This window comes from Macrosteles quadrilineatus, unplaced genomic scaffold (assembly GCF_028750875.1).
Source record: "Macrosteles quadrilineatus isolate MER2022 unplaced genomic scaffold, UCM_ALF_1.0 Scaffold_4__1_contigs__length_99947679, whole genome shotgun sequence".
Taxonomy (NCBI): domain Eukaryota; kingdom Metazoa; phylum Arthropoda; class Insecta; order Hemiptera; family Cicadellidae; genus Macrosteles; species Macrosteles quadrilineatus.
Genome location: NW_026542597.1, coordinates 89249436 through 89267438, shown reverse-complemented (window position 1 = coordinate 89267438; position 18003 = coordinate 89249436). Strand labels below are relative to the sequence as shown.

Sequence of the window (18003 nt, the reverse complement as noted above, 5' to 3'; positions counted from 1 at the left end):
AAAAATATTGAGAGTGTTCTGACGGTTGTGTGTCTTAAACAATATCAATATCATATTTATAGTGTTTATATCAGCCTTTTCACACGTTGTCACATCACTTTGTCATTTTAGTACTGTAAGCAAATGAATCGCATATCAACTAGTTTGAAATTGTGAAAATGCTCTTTTGAAAATCAAGCAGTTTAAGTAAGGCTTCGCTCTTTACTGTATCAAAATTTGTAAATGTGCAATGATGAAACTTAATGTAGATCTTTAGTATTTACACAATATTAAAGATTACGCAATTATTTTGAAGTATTAGAATACATTTTCATAAGGTACTAAAATTCAAAACATAAGTTATATTCAGTTTCAAACCTCACAAAAAGATAAGAAATGTGTTTAAAATTTTCAATCTGCTAATAATAAATAATATTCATATTTCATAACCTACCAAAGGAGAAGACTCATTACTTTACATATTATTTTACCTCATAGAAGAGTTAGAGCGGAGCCTTGAGTTAAATTTTAATTTTAAAATTACAAATAGGTTTTTAAAATCATACACATTCCTTATTGCATGCTTAAAGTTGTGATTCCAGCTTTTTATAGAAAACCTAACAGTATTAGTCTTCAGCTAGTGAACGTAATTGTAAGCATTGACGTATGTTGTGAAATCTTCCGCCCATTGTTATAACTTATTTTATATTATTGATTTTATTGTTTGTAAATTACTATTTTATCTATTCTCAGTGTATTTATGTAGTATGTCATATCATAGCGGTATTTCAATATTTTTTTGTGAAAAAACATAGTTTGACTTAATTTAAAGAGGCTTTTTTTATTTTGGGAAGTATGAAATAACCACATAAATTGCTATTATCTTTGTGTTTAACAACCACAAAGTACCAGGGAAACTTGTTTATGGGAAGACCTTATGTTGTTTCAGCTCTAGTATGTTGTGCCAGAAATATACTCTTGAGCAAGGAAGTGCCTGCACGTTGAGCTTTGTGTGTAAATTCCTATCATACAGAACATATGGTCCTCCTCCACCGTGAGCATTGTAGTACATGAGTGGGAGTTATAGTTCATGCTCCTCCTAAATTTAATGATACTAGTTAATGCTAAATTACCAAACCGTTTATATTGATTAATTTATTTACTACCCCTTAAAATAAAGACTGGGACGGGTGGCGTCGTCCTGTAATCCAGCTACTAGGAGGTCACGAGTTGTGGATATTTATAGGAATGCACTCTGGATGCGATGCTCCCTGGTGTAGATTAACGTCTGCACTAGGGAGTACTACGACTATCAGCAGTACTATCCTGACAATTAGACCAATTTGTTACAAGGAAAAATTGTGGTTCAGATTCCACTATAAACTGTAGGTCCCTTAGTTGCCATTAGCTATGGGCTATTAATTAACAGCTGTGTCTAAGGAACATGTCTGCCTTAATCACTAACAAGACAACAAGATCGCGCCACTCATCTTACACTCATCCTTCACTCATATTGGGGTTAAAATATGCATATAGTGGCGTCCCCATCTTATAATTGATAAAAAATACAGGGATTTCATCAAATAATTTACAAAATGTTAGCTAAAAATACAAAGAAATTCCTTAGTATGAGTAATTCTTTTACCACTATTATTAAATCTGTTTAACACACTATTTAATTTAGTTACTTAGAAGCCTTTGAATATCGTGTATAAAAAGATTAGTTGTGTTGTGCAGATGTAAAATATAAAACCTATACACTATAAGTGATAAGAATATTTTGTAAATATATATCATTGTTAAATTATTAATAAACTTGAATATTGACATTTTGAATGTTTTGTCTGAGGTAAACCCCTTACTTATTTCTTGGAGGCAAAAAAGCCATTTTCAAGAAAAATACATCTTGAGGAAACAGAAACATAAACACATTTTAGGGAACTCAGTTTCACCTCAGTTGTGAATTTAGAAAATTAATCTTGAACATGTGCCGGAAAAAATCAACTTTTGGAAAACAATGAAAATTCCAGTCATCATTCCCAATAGAAAGTAAAAATTGTGTAACGTTGATGTAAAAAAATCACCATCTCTAAAGCTCTTTTTTGATCAGCTGATTTATTCATCTAAATTTACTTTCAGTTTCCTTTAATTTATGACCATAACGACAAGATCTAGTGCAAGCCACCCAGTCTTGAACTAAAAATGTTAAATTTATATAATCCGTCCAAGACACTTAAAAAAAAATATTTATTCCTCTAGGTCCTAGCCCAGAATTGATCTAGATGTTGCGGCAATATCATTTGTATAAATTCCATTGCTGGGCAAGATTTGAACCTTTGGTATCTTTGTTAAACAAAGTTCCACACTTTACCACAAGACCAGCTTGACACTTTTTTATATTTTTTTGTCCTAGGACGCTAGGCACGAGCCCGGGATGGTTTTGCACATTACTTCAGGCTAGACCTAGGGGTTGCGGCATTATCACTTAGATAATATCCATTGGTGATTTGGCGGGATTGTAACCCTGGACCTCTTGGACCGAAGTCCCTCGCTCTAACCACTAGACCAGCTCGCCCCCCCCCCTTCCCAAGACACTAGCATTGAGATATGTACTAATCCAACCCTAACTAGAAATAAACAGACGTGAGTTGTACAATTTTAATACAAACTCTTGACACAAGAGGTTCTGCTCCAGTTACGAGTGGTAGGCTTGCTGCGGATGTCTTCTTTGAACTGCTGCACTCTGCGTAATGTCTGCCGCAGCTGCACTGACGTAGTGCTTCGGTACGCTTCCAGACTAGCGCCTCTCCCATACTCTGCCCTAGACTTCTCCCCCAGTTCCTTCACCTATGGATAACAATACAATATTGATATATAATTAGTTGTCTACAATGTGGCTTCACTTTAACTAATTTTCAACTCACTCAAACTTATTTATATTATTAAATTAATCTCAATAAAGAAATTTATTGATTTATTTTGTTCACCTGAATGAACTTACAAAACTGCTAATTTCACAACAATTTACTTAGTGTGTAATATGTTCTGAATGACAAATGAATTAACAAAATTTAGATAGGAATTTATCTGAATTCAATTACAATCTACAGGAAATGTTCGGTATGTAGATTATCAATTCGAGAATGTATATGTAACTAAACAATTAAACATTAGCTAGACCTAAAGAATATTTGGATAAATATTATTGATTGAAAACTGCTTGTTAATACAATAGCAAGATACAATAGTAATGGATATCACAACAAGAATAGGGGTATACAAATAAATTACTGTTCTCAAATTTAGGGAGGTGCTTCATCATTAAGTTCACAGTTGTTCAACCCTATAAATCAATTTTACAATGTGTCCCTATCATTTGAATCTTGCTTTGTGATTTATGGGACTAATCAAGTTGAATTATGAACCAGCAGAAGTTACATTGTGAAGATATGTAATGTGTTGTTAACTTTGAACAAAATATAGTTTCACAGTGAAGCTGATACCTACGTAGAAAATCTTTTACAATCACGACTAGGTCATCCTGAGTAATTTATAAAAAACACATTTTATGTGAAATGATCTAACAAATGAACATTAGTATTCTTAATTGATTTAAAAAACAAACCTCATTAATCCTTGCTATTATTTTTCTGATCTCCTCCTCTTTAGTTTCCAGATACGCCTCCAGTTGTTGCAGTTCTTCTTTTGAAGACTCAGGATCTGATAGTAACCTGTCATACTTGCTGAAACATTCGATCACAAATTATTTGAATCCTAATCCTAGCATGGTGGTATTTAAAAATTAACAGACCGTTTGTCACCGACAGGTTAAATACAAGCTCATATCGTAAGATGTTATTATTCAGTTTTGAGTTTAGGTTACCAAGAAGGTGTTAATTTGTGTTTTGGATCGGTTTGTGGCAGATATCCTTTGAGAATCTTACATCAGAAATCAAATAATACTAACAGTGCTACAATAATAACTATAATTGTGGGCTTCTGGGATCGATATAAAACTATAGGTTTATTTCCTAGTGTTTTGGAAATAACCATATTCCCCAGTAGGGACTGCGGATTGATGGCTATAGCCCAAACTTTTAGAGCGAAATGCAAAATGTAAAGGAAGTAAATTGAGAAAGTTTCTACGAGCACTGAAAACCTAAATTTTACCTGAGACCTGAAAATGGGGAGGTCCCCTATTAATCTGCCTAGCTCTCTGTCAGCTGTTGATTTTTTTTAAATTCATCAAACACAACAACCTTTGTTTCTTGTGTTGTAGATTACTACACTAAGGTTATGTTGAACAGGCTAACTGCAATCACTCCTTTAAACAATACAGTAACTGAGAATGTTCACTTACTTGTTTAAATCTTCAAACTCCTGGGTGAATGCAATGAGGGCTTTCCTCAGCTCGCCAGTGTACGACTCTCCTTGATCCACTGGATCAGTCGGTCCCTCCGTCGCGTCTTCCCCCAGGAAGATCTGCTGCAGCACTTTCTTGTAGCTGAGAGTTCCCTGGGGAACACAAGAACATCTGGGTCGACAAAAGTTCGGGTCCAAGTTAGCCTGGACACAATCCGGATGGTCTTCCCACCTAGCGCCATCTTCCATTTCCCGACTCGTCTCCGGAATATCATAAAGACCGTCATGCATCAACGCTGGACACTGGTGCGGCTTTTTACTTTTCGTCGAAAACTTAGACAAAACTGTCAACGGCCGTTCGCTATCCTTATCGCTCTCTTTGCATAGATTTTGGATCTCGATAGTTTGCGGGATGTTGTTTTTGATCAGTGACAACGCCTCTTGAATATTTACCCAGAGGTTGTGACTTTTGTTCGTCGACTGGCCGATGACGAAAGGAAGATAAGTGTGTTGATAATGGCCGTTTAGAAACCTCTCCACCTCTTTAGATTTGGAAGAGTGGGTCGGAAGAGTGTAATGGAACTGGTTTGGGTGTTCCAGTTCGTTTCCGTAATCACTCATATCGTTGTATTCTGTTTTGTAACTTTGGTGAACATCGTTCTTCAGTGTAACTGGTTTGTTTAGATTTTTTTCTTCCGATACTTTTTTTGTTATATTTTGATCTTTTCCCACATCAGCAATTTTTGATGGTTTGTTCAATGACGTGCTTTGTTTTTCACCTTGTGTTTCTGAAGGGAGATCAGAAGTTTTAGCTACAAGTTCAATTGCATCTGGAATCGCATGGAGGACGGTAAAGTCTTCCTTTTTGCTAACCTCTACATCGTTAACATTCAAAGTTTTATGACTGTTTATGTTGTCCCTTGGATTATGATAAGAATGTGTTAGGTTCTTGTTTTTCAATAGACCATTTTGACTGTCCTTATAGGTCTTAACATTATTCTTCTGAGTTTCATAACTTTTATTCCTGTAAGAAGACAGATTTTTGCTCGGTTTCAAATTTTCCTCATCAATTTGTTTATTTGCAAATTTTCTTTTCAAACTTGGGTTTTTTATTGGTTTTACACTGTTAATTTTCTGTTTATTCTTTCTTTTTGTACTTAGCCTACTCGATTTCTCTATTGGTACTGAATCCCCCTCACTGAAATTCATGTCTAAATCATTTGTGATTTTGTATTTGATTTTTGATTTTCTCGACATAGCTACACTACTTGCTTTGCTCGAAATTTTATTGACACTAGATTGTTTTCTTGATACAATTTTACTCATTGACTTTGAGCCAATAGTTGAATCGGAATTTAGTTTCTTCATCTTGTCCCCACATCCATAGATATTCATCAATTCTTTCATTTTATTGTCCTTCTGCGTAATTTCTTGTTTGGCCGATTTTCTTTTTCCTGTTTCTACTTTCTTTTCTTTTAGTTTTAACTGTTTTGGTTTTTTGTCCTTCTTTTCTTTTGGTTTTGCGTAGTCGTTTGTATTGATGTTTTGGTAAATGACTCGAGGCGTTACATTGGGACTGTAATTTATTCCTAGATCTTGACTAAAAATGTTCAGTATCTCTTCCGGCGACGGTTCAACATGTTTTGGGGATGAAGACATCTGTTTAGGGGATTGAGAGAATTGTTGATTCACCGATTGACTCCGTGGAGAAAACGTTTCAGTTTTTGTATTCAAAACTCTTTGCATTTCTTCAAATGTGCTTTTAACCGGATCTTGTAGAAAACAACGATCAATAGACTCCTTCGACATTTTGGTATCAGTGAAGGGAAGAGCATCGTAAAACTGTTGGTTTTCATCTTGATTCAAGTGACTCCTTGGCGTGTACATATTTTTAACTTCTTTTGATTTACGAGAATTTGAAGTTTCAAGGCGTTTTTCCGGATCCTCAGTTTTTGGGTCCTATAAATTACAAATTAAGCAATAATTTTTTATGAATGGCATTGTTTAACATCATAATGATGACTACAACAATGTTAACATTGGAATTTTAATTTACTGTATTTTTCTTTTTGGGTGTAAATAATTTTGGAAATACTAAAACGATTCTGTAAATCTCTAACTATTATATACAGAAGATTCTAAAATCATAAACACATAAACAACAAATTAGTATTTAATTAATAATTGTTGTTCCTATAATTTTGTCTTTAAATCACAAACTGTTGGCTATCGGTTTAACAGATTTAGGCAAACACACCACATACCATTCACATAATTGCTAAACTGATATTTTCTTTGAACTTAACAGAAAAATAAAATAAATCAATAGTTAATCATTCATTTTGCTGTAAAATTTCAGAGGTTATTTAACACACTAATTTATTTCTGTATTACTTCTATTTATTGATTGTCGTCTTACGTGGAGGGAGACTATGGGATCATCGATGACGTATGGCTGGTCAATTCCCAAATCAAGATCTTTAGTGTTGAATAACGCCAGGGCATTCTGAATTGATTGCTCAATGTCTGCAACAAAAAAATAATCAATGAATATAATTTATATACCAATTCTTAGCATGAATACAATGGGGAGTCCTAAATTTGAAAATTAACTTTTTAAGATCCTAAAAAATTTAACTGATCGAAATAAAATATCTTAAACTATTTTCAAAGTTCACAGAACTCACTCACAAACTAAAAAGAAGCAAGAATACCTAAATGTTGAAAATCCCATCACGAGACTAAAAGTGCAAGTAACCAGTGAAAAGGTGTAAGCGTATCTAATACTTTAGGTGAACTCACAATGGAAAGTGCTCTATTGTTGGCAAAGAAGGGGAGATTTTGCTTTTGTATTTCAAAACTTTTCCTTTTCACTTACTGAACTGAAGGTGTAAGTAATTAAAATACATGTTTTAGCCCCTGAGCTGTATAATAACTAAAAATAGGCTTTACCTTCGTCACTGCAGCTCAAATTCTTGTGGTGTAACTATGTTACGGCCGTTTCGGCATTATAATGCCATCGTCAGACTACAAAAACTCGGCTGAAGTAGCGTCGTTGAAGTTTAAACACGTAACACATACGAACAATTATGTTCGTACAATATATTGTTCGTATGTGTTACGTGTTTAAACTTCAACGACGCTACTTCAGCCGAGTTTGTGTTTTTGTAGTCTGACGATGGCATTATAATGCCGAAACGGCCGTAACATAGTTACACCACAAGAATTTGAGCTGCAGTGACGAAGGTAAAGCCTATTTTTAGTGTAAGTAATATTGAGGTGTACAAGGAATGGATAAAATGCAGCAAATAATTTGCAAACTTGTACCACTAAAAGTTATGATAGTCTATTTTTTTGCTTAGAACGCTAGGCACAAGCCTGGGATTGTTTTTCACTTTAATTCTGCATTATCACTTAGATAAAATTCATTGGTGATTTGGCGGGATTAGAACCCGGGAACCGAAGTCCCGCATTCTAACCACTAGACCAGTTCGTTCCCTGATATGTTGAAATTGCTAGTAGTGCTGATGAATATGTACAAAGTTGTGTTACAAAATATTTTGACACTTTTTAAACTGTAAAAAGGTTATTCAATAAATGAAAATTGTTATATATTTTTAACAGTACAAATTTCTTGAGTAAGATTGCATTTAAAAACTTAGATTAACAGAATAATAAGGGAGAATTTTTAAAGTCTATCATCAGTGTAATATGCCCTTGTTATTAATTAGTTATTCCAATGACTGAATACTGAACTGTACTTAGTTTATTATTATGGTTTATATTTGTTGTCAATCGATTTAGTTATTTTAAAGATCCCTTGTACAGTGTGCACTGTTGATGCTTCTGGTAGTTATTAAAATCATCTTTGCAGACATTTACTTTATATCTATAAAGAAGATAGTGTAGATATAAAGTCAATGATATTATGAAGCAGTATCCCAGCATTTAACAAGTGTTTAAATAAATTTGAAATTAGCATTTGTGGCGATAGCCTTAGATTTTTTTGTATATTTGCCAATTTATTTCTGTTTAAACTGAATTCTCATATGATTTTTTATTTCTATTGATTTAGTTTAATTTATTTTTGTTCTAAAAAAGAAATGAGAATTTGATTATGTATTTATGTAAGTAATGGTCTACACCCTGATCATGTTAACCATGCTATGCCAATCTTTTGTTACATAGCATCAAATCAGTCGCCTGATGAATGACTAATTACATCTAAGTCTGCTTGTAATCAAACCGCAACCTCCATATTTGAAGGCAAACACTATAATTAAATGAATTACAGCCTCTGTTCGCACATACCACAAGCATCAAAAACTGCAATGCTATCGAATAACAACCCCCCAATCGTTACCACAAAACAGCTAATCAAGATCAAAAGGGGTACAAATTTCAAAATTAGTCACAATTGGCACAAGGGTGTGTATAACCCCAATGTTTTGATTGCGGGGGGGGGGTTGACCGCAATTGGAACAGCGGTGCTAGACCGGATACAGATCCGTACTCGCGATATCCGGTGCGCCGTTGGGAGACAGGGTGGTTGCCATGGCAACGGACAGGTAGGCGCAACAATTTATGACCCCAAGATAACGCGGGGTCGCCCCTAAGCAGATTGGGAACGAATTTCCATTCTTTCCCGAATGAAAACACCTCGGGAATGTTTTCGTCTTTGAATTGTAAATTTTCGGTTCCTCGGAAAACACGGGTAAAACGTGCAACCACAAAGACTTGTTTTGACAAAAGTCGGAGGACGTTACTGTGGTTTGGATATTTGCGAAAACAAAGTTGAAATAAAATAATATATATATAAAATATATATAGTGTGGTGATTAATGTAGTGGAAAACATACTAATAAAATCGCTGTTTTTTCTAAGTTGTTTTTGGTTACGTTTTTGTAGAAAATTCGTTCAACGAGATCAGGACAAGACGAGTAAATAAAAATGAGCGATTGTAAATGTTTAAAACATGTTCTAAACTATAAAACGTGTTGGCCTGTTTCTTTATTTTCCCATGCCGAGTCTGTATTGAAATTGCAATCTTATTACGTGGTTAACAAAAGAAAAAAACATTTCAGCTATAATTTGAATAATGAACTCAAACCGGTGTAAAAAAACGCACACTTAACACTACGTAGCATGAAATTAATACAGTGTCTCCAAAAACAGTGTTCTTGCATTTTAACAGATTAATTTCAGCAGTGAACGAAGCATGGTAATAAACTATTTAACTTACAGTTCGGTTGTGCAAAGCTAACATAAGGAATTACCTTTAAATAAACAATTATCCAATTATTTCACCACTTTTAAGAAACAAATCACAAATAGTTCCAAGCAATGATCTTAAACATATTTCTTATCCATAAAATTCATCACTTACAAAATGGTAAAACTGTTAAATACAGTAGACCCTACTAGCAGAGTATCCGTCTTTCGTACTGGGTTGGCATAGGCCTATAAGTATAAAAAGCTTATTGCAGTTATGGGAGAGGACAAAGTTTAAGAAAAATCGGTTCTTTTTAATTCATACGCTATGCCACATCCACCACAGACATAATGCTCTACCACTGCGCCTAAACCATAGAAAAAAGTAAAGTTCTCGTTGTGGACCACAGCATCTGTTGCTAGTTGGTTCAAATAGCGCTTTTCATAAATGTAGTAAATGGCACCTATAAGGTGTATTTTTATTGATGCTGTATGTTAATTAGTTTGGTATGAAATAAAGAAATTTGCAATATTCAATAAAAATATATCCATAAACAAGAAAACTACAACAGTTTTGTTTTTATCCATTAACATAACGTGGGAATTTTATTTACACTTTTAGGAATTTTCTGCGTCACCATCAGGCATACAACAATGCTTCCGTATACTAAATTATTTGTTTTTAAGCTCTACGGTTTAGAATTAAATTGAGAATTTTATGTTTGCACAATTTGCACCCCATTAAACCCATCATAAGCCCCCGTTCCCATAGCCTGATCGTGCCGGTTCGCGAGCTCGTTCTAATAAACGTAGGTTTACACGTTTGTGACAAATTTAATCAAAATCGGATTATTTTTTCTCGAGTTATCAACGGCCAACGGGCCGTGAATTTGAACGATTGGTATTTTTGCTGTCTGGGGACCTCAAAACGAAAAAGTAAATCGGTCCCGAGCCCAGATCTTACCATGAGGCCTATGGTAATAGCTTATTTCCTGTGGAAAATTCCCTAAAAGCATTGACTTTATATCAGCTACACGTGTAGATAAAGTCCGGAGAGCACAACAGTTCGTCCAATCGCCGCTAGATGTCACCACCCAAAGTGCGGCGAGTTCGTCTATTCACCGCTAGATGTCAGTGAAACAAATACATCTTAACCCATTGAGGTTAATTTATTTATTAATATTATTAAGTTACGAAAAGAAATCAAACTTTACCTAAAAGAAAGACTGCCATTTATTAATTGTGAAAAAAGGACAAAATTGCGATTTAAAGCCGCGGTAGTTTAGTATGAGTCCTCCGTGTCAGTTGATACTCGCAGGGAGTTTTGAGTAGCTGGAACATGACTAGCTTCTAACATCTTCATTTGTCTTAACTTGTGGATGATATACGAGGCAATCTTTAAAGTTTTTCATAAATTGTTTGAGAAGCCGAGAGTCGTGTCTCTTACCTGAGACCGATGATTGGCTTATAATTTAATAACTACTTCTAGATTAATTTCGTACACTCGTTGATTATGAATAGTCAGGCATCAATATCAAACTATCGATCGATGGGCAAATCCTACGGGATACCATGTATTGAAACCGAATGGTGTTGGGCTGGATCTGGATTTAATGCAACTCAATCACGTTAAATTTATTGTAAGCAAACTCGGGTGAAAACTATCCGATTTTATGACATTGAGAACCAACGTGTAAACCTACTATTGTGGAACCAGCATAATAAATATATTTATTTCACTTTTTACATAACGCAGTTTTCATTCATAACCATCAAATTTCCGTATATTTAACAAACATCAATATCAGTATAAAAAAAACAAATATTAATTTGGCCTATCATATTAAAAATAACTCTTACGCGAAGGAAACATGGTGATAACAGTACGGAGTTCAAATTTGAAAAAAATAACGTCTAAAACATAAATCTTTACTAGTTAAGTACCTATTAATTTAATTTTCAGTCTTGTGTTATTTTTAGAATGTTTTTGAATAACTTGTTTTGTCAATGTTTACAGTTAGTAAAACATGTCTCACACTGCTTACACTTAACAAAACTTCTCATCATTTGCGATGTAAAGATGAAAAAAATTTAAAAAAGCATTAGTAGCCTAAATGTAAAAAGTTATTAATTAAATAAGAACGCCTTCGCAAAGGAAACGCAACAGCAGTCTGTTCTTGTATTGTACATTGCATTGACTTTCTGCAGGCGTTTTTAACAGTTTTTTCATAATCTCGTCTCGAAAAAATCTCGATCAAAATAAAATCTTGTCTTCGTTATAAACGTGTAAACCTACATTTATTCAAAGGAGTTCACGAACTAGTGTGATCGGCTTATGGGGTAAATATTGGGTTTCTAATTTTTTATCCTAAAAACTTTAGTAATTTATTCCCAAAACATTTTGTAGAGCTTAAAAACAAATAATTTTATATATTGAAGCGTTGTAATGCGCCAAATGGTTAAGAGGAAAATAATTAAAAAAAAAACTACCAAAATTTAATATCAATTGTTATTCTTGTAAAGAATAAACTTGTTGTTGTTTGCTTGTTTATGAAAATATTTTGATCAAATTTGGAAAATTTATCTATTTCACACTAGACTATTAACATTTCACAAAAACTTAATTACATTCCCTGTAGCAGCAACCATACGTACTAGTTCAATTGATGTTTCTTAAATACGAAATAAATAATATGCTATCTTATAAAAATAATTTTTAGTGACACTCCAACCAGGCAAATGGAAGTTCTTTTTGTCTGCAGGTTTGCTGTGGCGGGGGTATTAATTACAACTCAAACTCGCTAGTGTAAATCAGCTTTTAAGATTTACATAAGCTTTTACTGGGGACATAAAAATAAAAAAAAATAAATCGGCCCCGGGCCTAGGTCTTACCGTGCCACCTACGGTAATAGTAACTTCCTTTTAGGACAATTCGCTAATATTTTATAAGGGAAAATCACAAAAGTTGCAATAACCAATCCGTAATTGTTACAGCAATAGGGGGTTGCACTATTTTGTTAAGAATTATAAGGACCATAACAAATTACAGTAGTTTTTTTTTTCAAATATGAATATAATATATATAATATATAATATAAGGTTAACATCGGAAACGAGCAACTGGGGCAGAGCCGGAAAGGATTTTTGAGATAAGAATATGTCTATATGTTAATCGGGAATGTGAGCTATCATACCAATTTTCAACCCTGTCGGTTTAGTATTTTCCTCATTTACTTGTCACAAAAACATCCATACATCCAAACTTTCTCACGTATAATATTAGTGGAATATTCCTACCACATATTTGTTCGTTTGGTATTTAACAAAAAAAAAAAAAATAAAATAAAATAAAATACCCCCGCCGCAGCAAACCTGCCGACTAAGCGAATTTCCATTTGTCTGAATTGATTTTCAGTTAAATATATTTTAATAACATTAGGCTTAACGAGTACCTAGGTTTGCTGCTACAAGGAAACTAATAAAGTGTGTTTTTGAGTAAAATATTGATAGCTTAGTACAAAATAAATAAATTTGCCAAGTTTGATCAAAATATATCCATAAACAAGCAAACTACAACATTTGACAATATTCTCCATAAGAATAACATGGGAATTTTAAATTTAAATTTTTTTTTTAATTTTCTCCGTTACTAATAATCGAACAAAAATACTTTTATATACTAAATTATTTGTTTTTTTAAGCTCATTAAAAATGTCTAAAGAGAAATCGGGAAATTTTGTGTTTTGAGGGTCAAAAGTGAGAAAACCAATTTTTACCCCATAAAACCCCCCGTAAAGCCCCGTTCCCATGGTCCGATCGTGCTGGTTCGCGAACTCATTCAAGTTTATCCCGCTTTACACCTTTAAACCAAATTTCATCAAAATCGGACAAAAATTACTCAAGTTATCGCGTTCACGGACGTATATATATATAAGTCTATATAAAAATTTGAACGAATGGTGTTTTTGGCCTCTGGGGACATCAAAATGAAAAAGTAAATCAGTCCCGGGTCTAGGTCTTACCGTGCCACCTACGGTAATAGCTACTTCCCTATAGGGAAATTCGCTAAAATTCACAACGCTGAATGTATCACTGTAACAATTATTAAAACATCCCAGTACGAATGCTAAAGTTGTACGGGCTGCTCTTTAATGTATTCCAAAAACACCATAGGGTTGCTGTAACGGGGGAACGGTTAATTACAGTACTACTGATATAGGCGTTGAATTGATTGAAAAGTAAGCCTGGGGCACCTTGGTGGGGGGAGCGATAAAATTATCCCCGGGGATGTCAGTTCAAAGGGGAAGATCCCTGAACAATCCCATGGGAAAGACATGTGAACCAACATTGAGCATGGACAGATGCCACCGCTCCACACTATGTGCATTTGTAGGGTACACCCTGAATTTTTATTTTCTCCCCCTATACATAGTATATGGAGAAATTTTCGAGTTATATAGGTAGTTTTTTGTGGAAATGTCTGTTTTGGGTCCTTCTGAACCCAAAATAAGTGGTTTTCAAAGTGATGTTCTGTGTGTACTGTTTAAACCTACAGAGTTACAGACCATACCTGTGGGATGATGTTGATGAAATTAGCTATGTAGGTACCAATCCATAGTAGCTCCAGCTTTTTTCATTTTTTTTTAATTTAGATTTTTTACAGTGATTTTTCCATAACACCCAGAAAAATGGATTAAAAAAAACTGGCTCCAAATATTTTGCCCTTGTAACTCTCAACAAAACGGCATAACCCTAATTGCTGTAAATAGTACGGTTCAAAAATTATTGCAACTCTATCCCGTAAAAATGCTAGTAGCTCCCACCGCTATTGGGAGAAAGTATGTGTCCGGTTGCTGATACCGATTATTTATCCTTTCAACGGAATAGCCTTGAACTCACATTGTACCCCCATTAAGGAACAATGATCAATATGTAGCTAGTACCATTCAACGAGGGAACAAAAGTGAATAACATTCACCTTCAAATAACTAATATATGAGAACAGAAACGGTGAATATAAAGATAAATAAATTACGTCACAGGTCCGAATGTCTTTAGCCGTATCATCTGGTTCGGACGTATTTTGACAGTCGCATTTAAATAAAGTAACGTCATTTGTTTATTTGTATAGGCCCCTAATCCATACCGGTTCTTTTCTAACAGTGGTGTCTCATCCTAAATGAGTGAAGACGTTGCACAGTCTATGTAAATACCCCCGCCGCAGCAAACCTGCAGACTTAGCGAATTTCCATTTGCCTGATTGGATTTAAACTAAATGTCTCCTTAAAAATATCACATTTTTATTCCCAATTTAAACAGAATTAGTTTAATGAGTTCTTAGATTTGCTGCAACAGGGAGGGTAAAAAAGTTTTTTTAAATGTTAAATATTAAAAGATACTGTGGTTTAGTAAGAAATTAATGTATTCTCCAAATTTGATCAAAATATGTTCATAAACAAGCAAACAACAACAGTTGACTTATTCTCCATAAGAATAACATGGGAGTTTTAAAATTATAATGTTTATGAATTTTCTCCGTAACAATTAGGCGCATAATAACGCTTCAATATACTAAATTATTTGTTTTTTAAGCTCTACAAAAAGGTTTGAAAAGAAATTGTGAAATTTTGTGTTTTTAGGGTCAAAAATGGGAAAACACTATTTTTACCCCATAAAACCCCCCATAAACCCCCGTTCCCATAGTCCGATCATGCTGGTTCGCGAACTCATTCAAGTTTATCCCGCCTTACATCTTCAAACAAAATTTTATCAAAATCGGACAAAAATTACTCAAGTTATCGTGCGGATGGACACATATATATACCCTATATATAGATATATAAAAATTTGAACGAATGGTGTTTTTGGCCTCTAGGGACATCAAAATGAAAAAAGTAAATCGGTCCCGGGCTTAGGTCTTACCATGAGACCTACGTTAATAGCTACTTCCCTATAGGGAAATTCGCTAAAACAATTAAATTAGACAAACATAAAGTCTAAATATGCTTCGATTTGCTAGGTAATGTCATAGATTTCGAACAACGAAAGTACAATGTCCCATTGTAAAGTGTAGCCTATTTTAATGCATGTTCATGTTTGAGAACTTTTGACTGCGCTGATACGGTAGATTTTGAAACATGATTTATTATAGATTTATAATCACAATGCCTTATTGTAGATCATAAAACGGTAACGTTTAGGTTACCTGTGAGTCGTTTTGTTGTCAATAATTAGTTTTTCATTATTTATTTATTTTTAAATTATTCTGGCAACTCAAATTATCTCTAATTTATTATAAACAATCTAGTATTATAGCGAAAAGGTTAAGGAAGATTTGTGACACTTATTAATCAACATTGTACGAAATGTGAATAGAAAGACTATAATAACAACAGTTTAAATATTTATCCAAATTAATACTGTTCACTGTAAGATGGTATGTACACAATTTATATTTTCCCTAACCTAAGTAAACAGGAAGTTTGCCAAAAACTTGGCAACAATTTACTAAGGCCACACAGACACAGGTTTATAATTAAAGGTCACGGCCGTACAGTGTTTTTAATTGAACCGAAGTTCGTAGGTTGCCTTTAATAGCTGGGTGCAATATGGATTCCCGTACAGTAGCTTTTTACCGAATAACAGTTTGCTCGAACAAATAATGCATTAAAATACTAAGACTTTGATACCATTTCGTACATATAGATACAAAAACTACTACTTGTAAAGACCCATGATTAATTATCCAGGCATACATGTTTAATATTACTTAAAAACGAGAATTCTTCCTTTGTTGAGGTTGAAGGTATATTTTAACATAGCATTTGCCAACCCAATGGGCCAGTGCGTCGAATTAATCAAGAAAAACAGGGCTCAAGCTACAGTACACTATGTGCTGTATGGTACAATACAAGAATTGACTGGTCAATTGTTAATGCACTAGGAACGAACCCACGACATCGTTGCCTCGGTTCTCGGTACCATTGACAACTCACGAAAAGTTATTATCTTTATTTTAATTATTTATGAAATATCAGTAGCCTATATGAAATAGTATGTGTATTACGGTGTGTTAAATATACCAGGATTGCATCAAAGTAGTACCTTAAATTAACGAAGTACCTTAAATAAGATATATTTACCAGATAAAACTTTGCTTCTTTCTGGGGACATCGGAAGATCCATCACCTCAACTGCGAATTTACTTTTCTCTACAATCCGACAAGTCTGTGAAAAACTCGATTTAAAACACGTATTTCATTTTAAGGGTTCAATAACTAGTTTATAATTTGAAAGTTTCTGGTTGAAAATGGCATAAGTTACACGATTTACTGAAAATTAACCTATTTTTAAAATTGTTAAATGAACATACTAGAAAATAATTATTGAATCAGCTGTTTTGTTTATTTTGTAGATCCTGTTAGGAGTATGTTTTATCTGTGTGCTATTAGTTGAGATGTTTAGTTTTGCATCGATTTTGGATTATATTTGTTGATTAAAGATTAAAGTAAGATCGATTATAGTCGTAGTTTAAACATTGGCATTGAATATTCTTGGTATATTTACTTATAAATTTATGAGCGTATTGAAAGTGTAGATAATTCAATGCCTCTTTTATGTTTGGTTAATGTTAGTTGGTGTAAATTCATCATTTTATTTCATGTTTCTGGTTAAGTTTTTCTGAATGTGATTTGCTCTACCGTTTAGTTTTAATACCTCAAATAGCAATTTACAAATATAAAATGTTCTGTGTGATCTTAATTATTTGAAACTAAGTAATTTCACAAACGACGTGGTAGTGAGCTGGCTTGGTGGTAGAGCACAGGACTTTGGAGGCCGAGGTATCGGGTTCAAATCCCGCCAATCACCAATTGATTTTGTACCTGATAATACCGTGACCCTCTAGGACTAGCCTGAAGTAATGTGGAAAACAGCTCTAGGTTAAAACCTAGCGTCCTAGGATGTGACATAAATTGTAATCAGACCAATATAGAATCGGTAACAATGTGTTATACTGCTAAAAAGTGTAAGGTAACTCGGTGGATCCAAAATCAAAGCCTAAAATTCAAGTTTTTGATTTAAACTAGTATTGTGTGTATGTCTTGTCATGTCTGTGTAAAATAAAAACACGAATCAAATGTTTAAAACATAAATATTAAACATTGAAAATTGTTTTTCTGTACTAGGGGAACCATGATTAAATTCCCTTCGAAATTATTTTTTTTCAAGGGTAAGTTTTTTTTAATCACGCACAGGCTACCAACATTATCAAGACTGAAAACTCAAACATAAACAAATATCACCCTGCTTACAAAATTAAAATATCGCACACCTTATTTACCTTCTCTCTTATTGGACTTTATGCGAAAAGTTTGCGGAACTAACACATTGCGGAACATAAACAATAACACAGACAAACATTGCCGTAGGGAGTGTACGTGTGTGTTAGTG

The 18003-nt window shown here is 33.8% G+C and overlaps 1 protein-coding gene across 1 annotated transcript; it reads right to left on the bottom strand.

The window, feature by feature from the left end:
• Positions 1-2623: 2623 nt before the first annotated feature.
• On the bottom strand, positions 2624-16876 carry LOC128992436 (uncharacterized). The gene is made up of 5 exons (XM_054416009.1): positions 16695-16876; positions 6761-6867; positions 4340-6300; positions 3605-3722; positions 2624-2826 (listed from the first exon to the last, which is right to left on the bottom strand). The coding sequence occupies exons 1-5, from the start codon at positions 16735-16737 to the stop codon at positions 2638-2640; spliced, it is 2418 nt and encodes an 805-aa protein (XP_054271984.1). The 5' UTR covers positions 16738-16876; the 3' UTR covers positions 2624-2637.
• Between the last annotated feature and the right edge of the window lie 1127 nt (positions 16877-18003).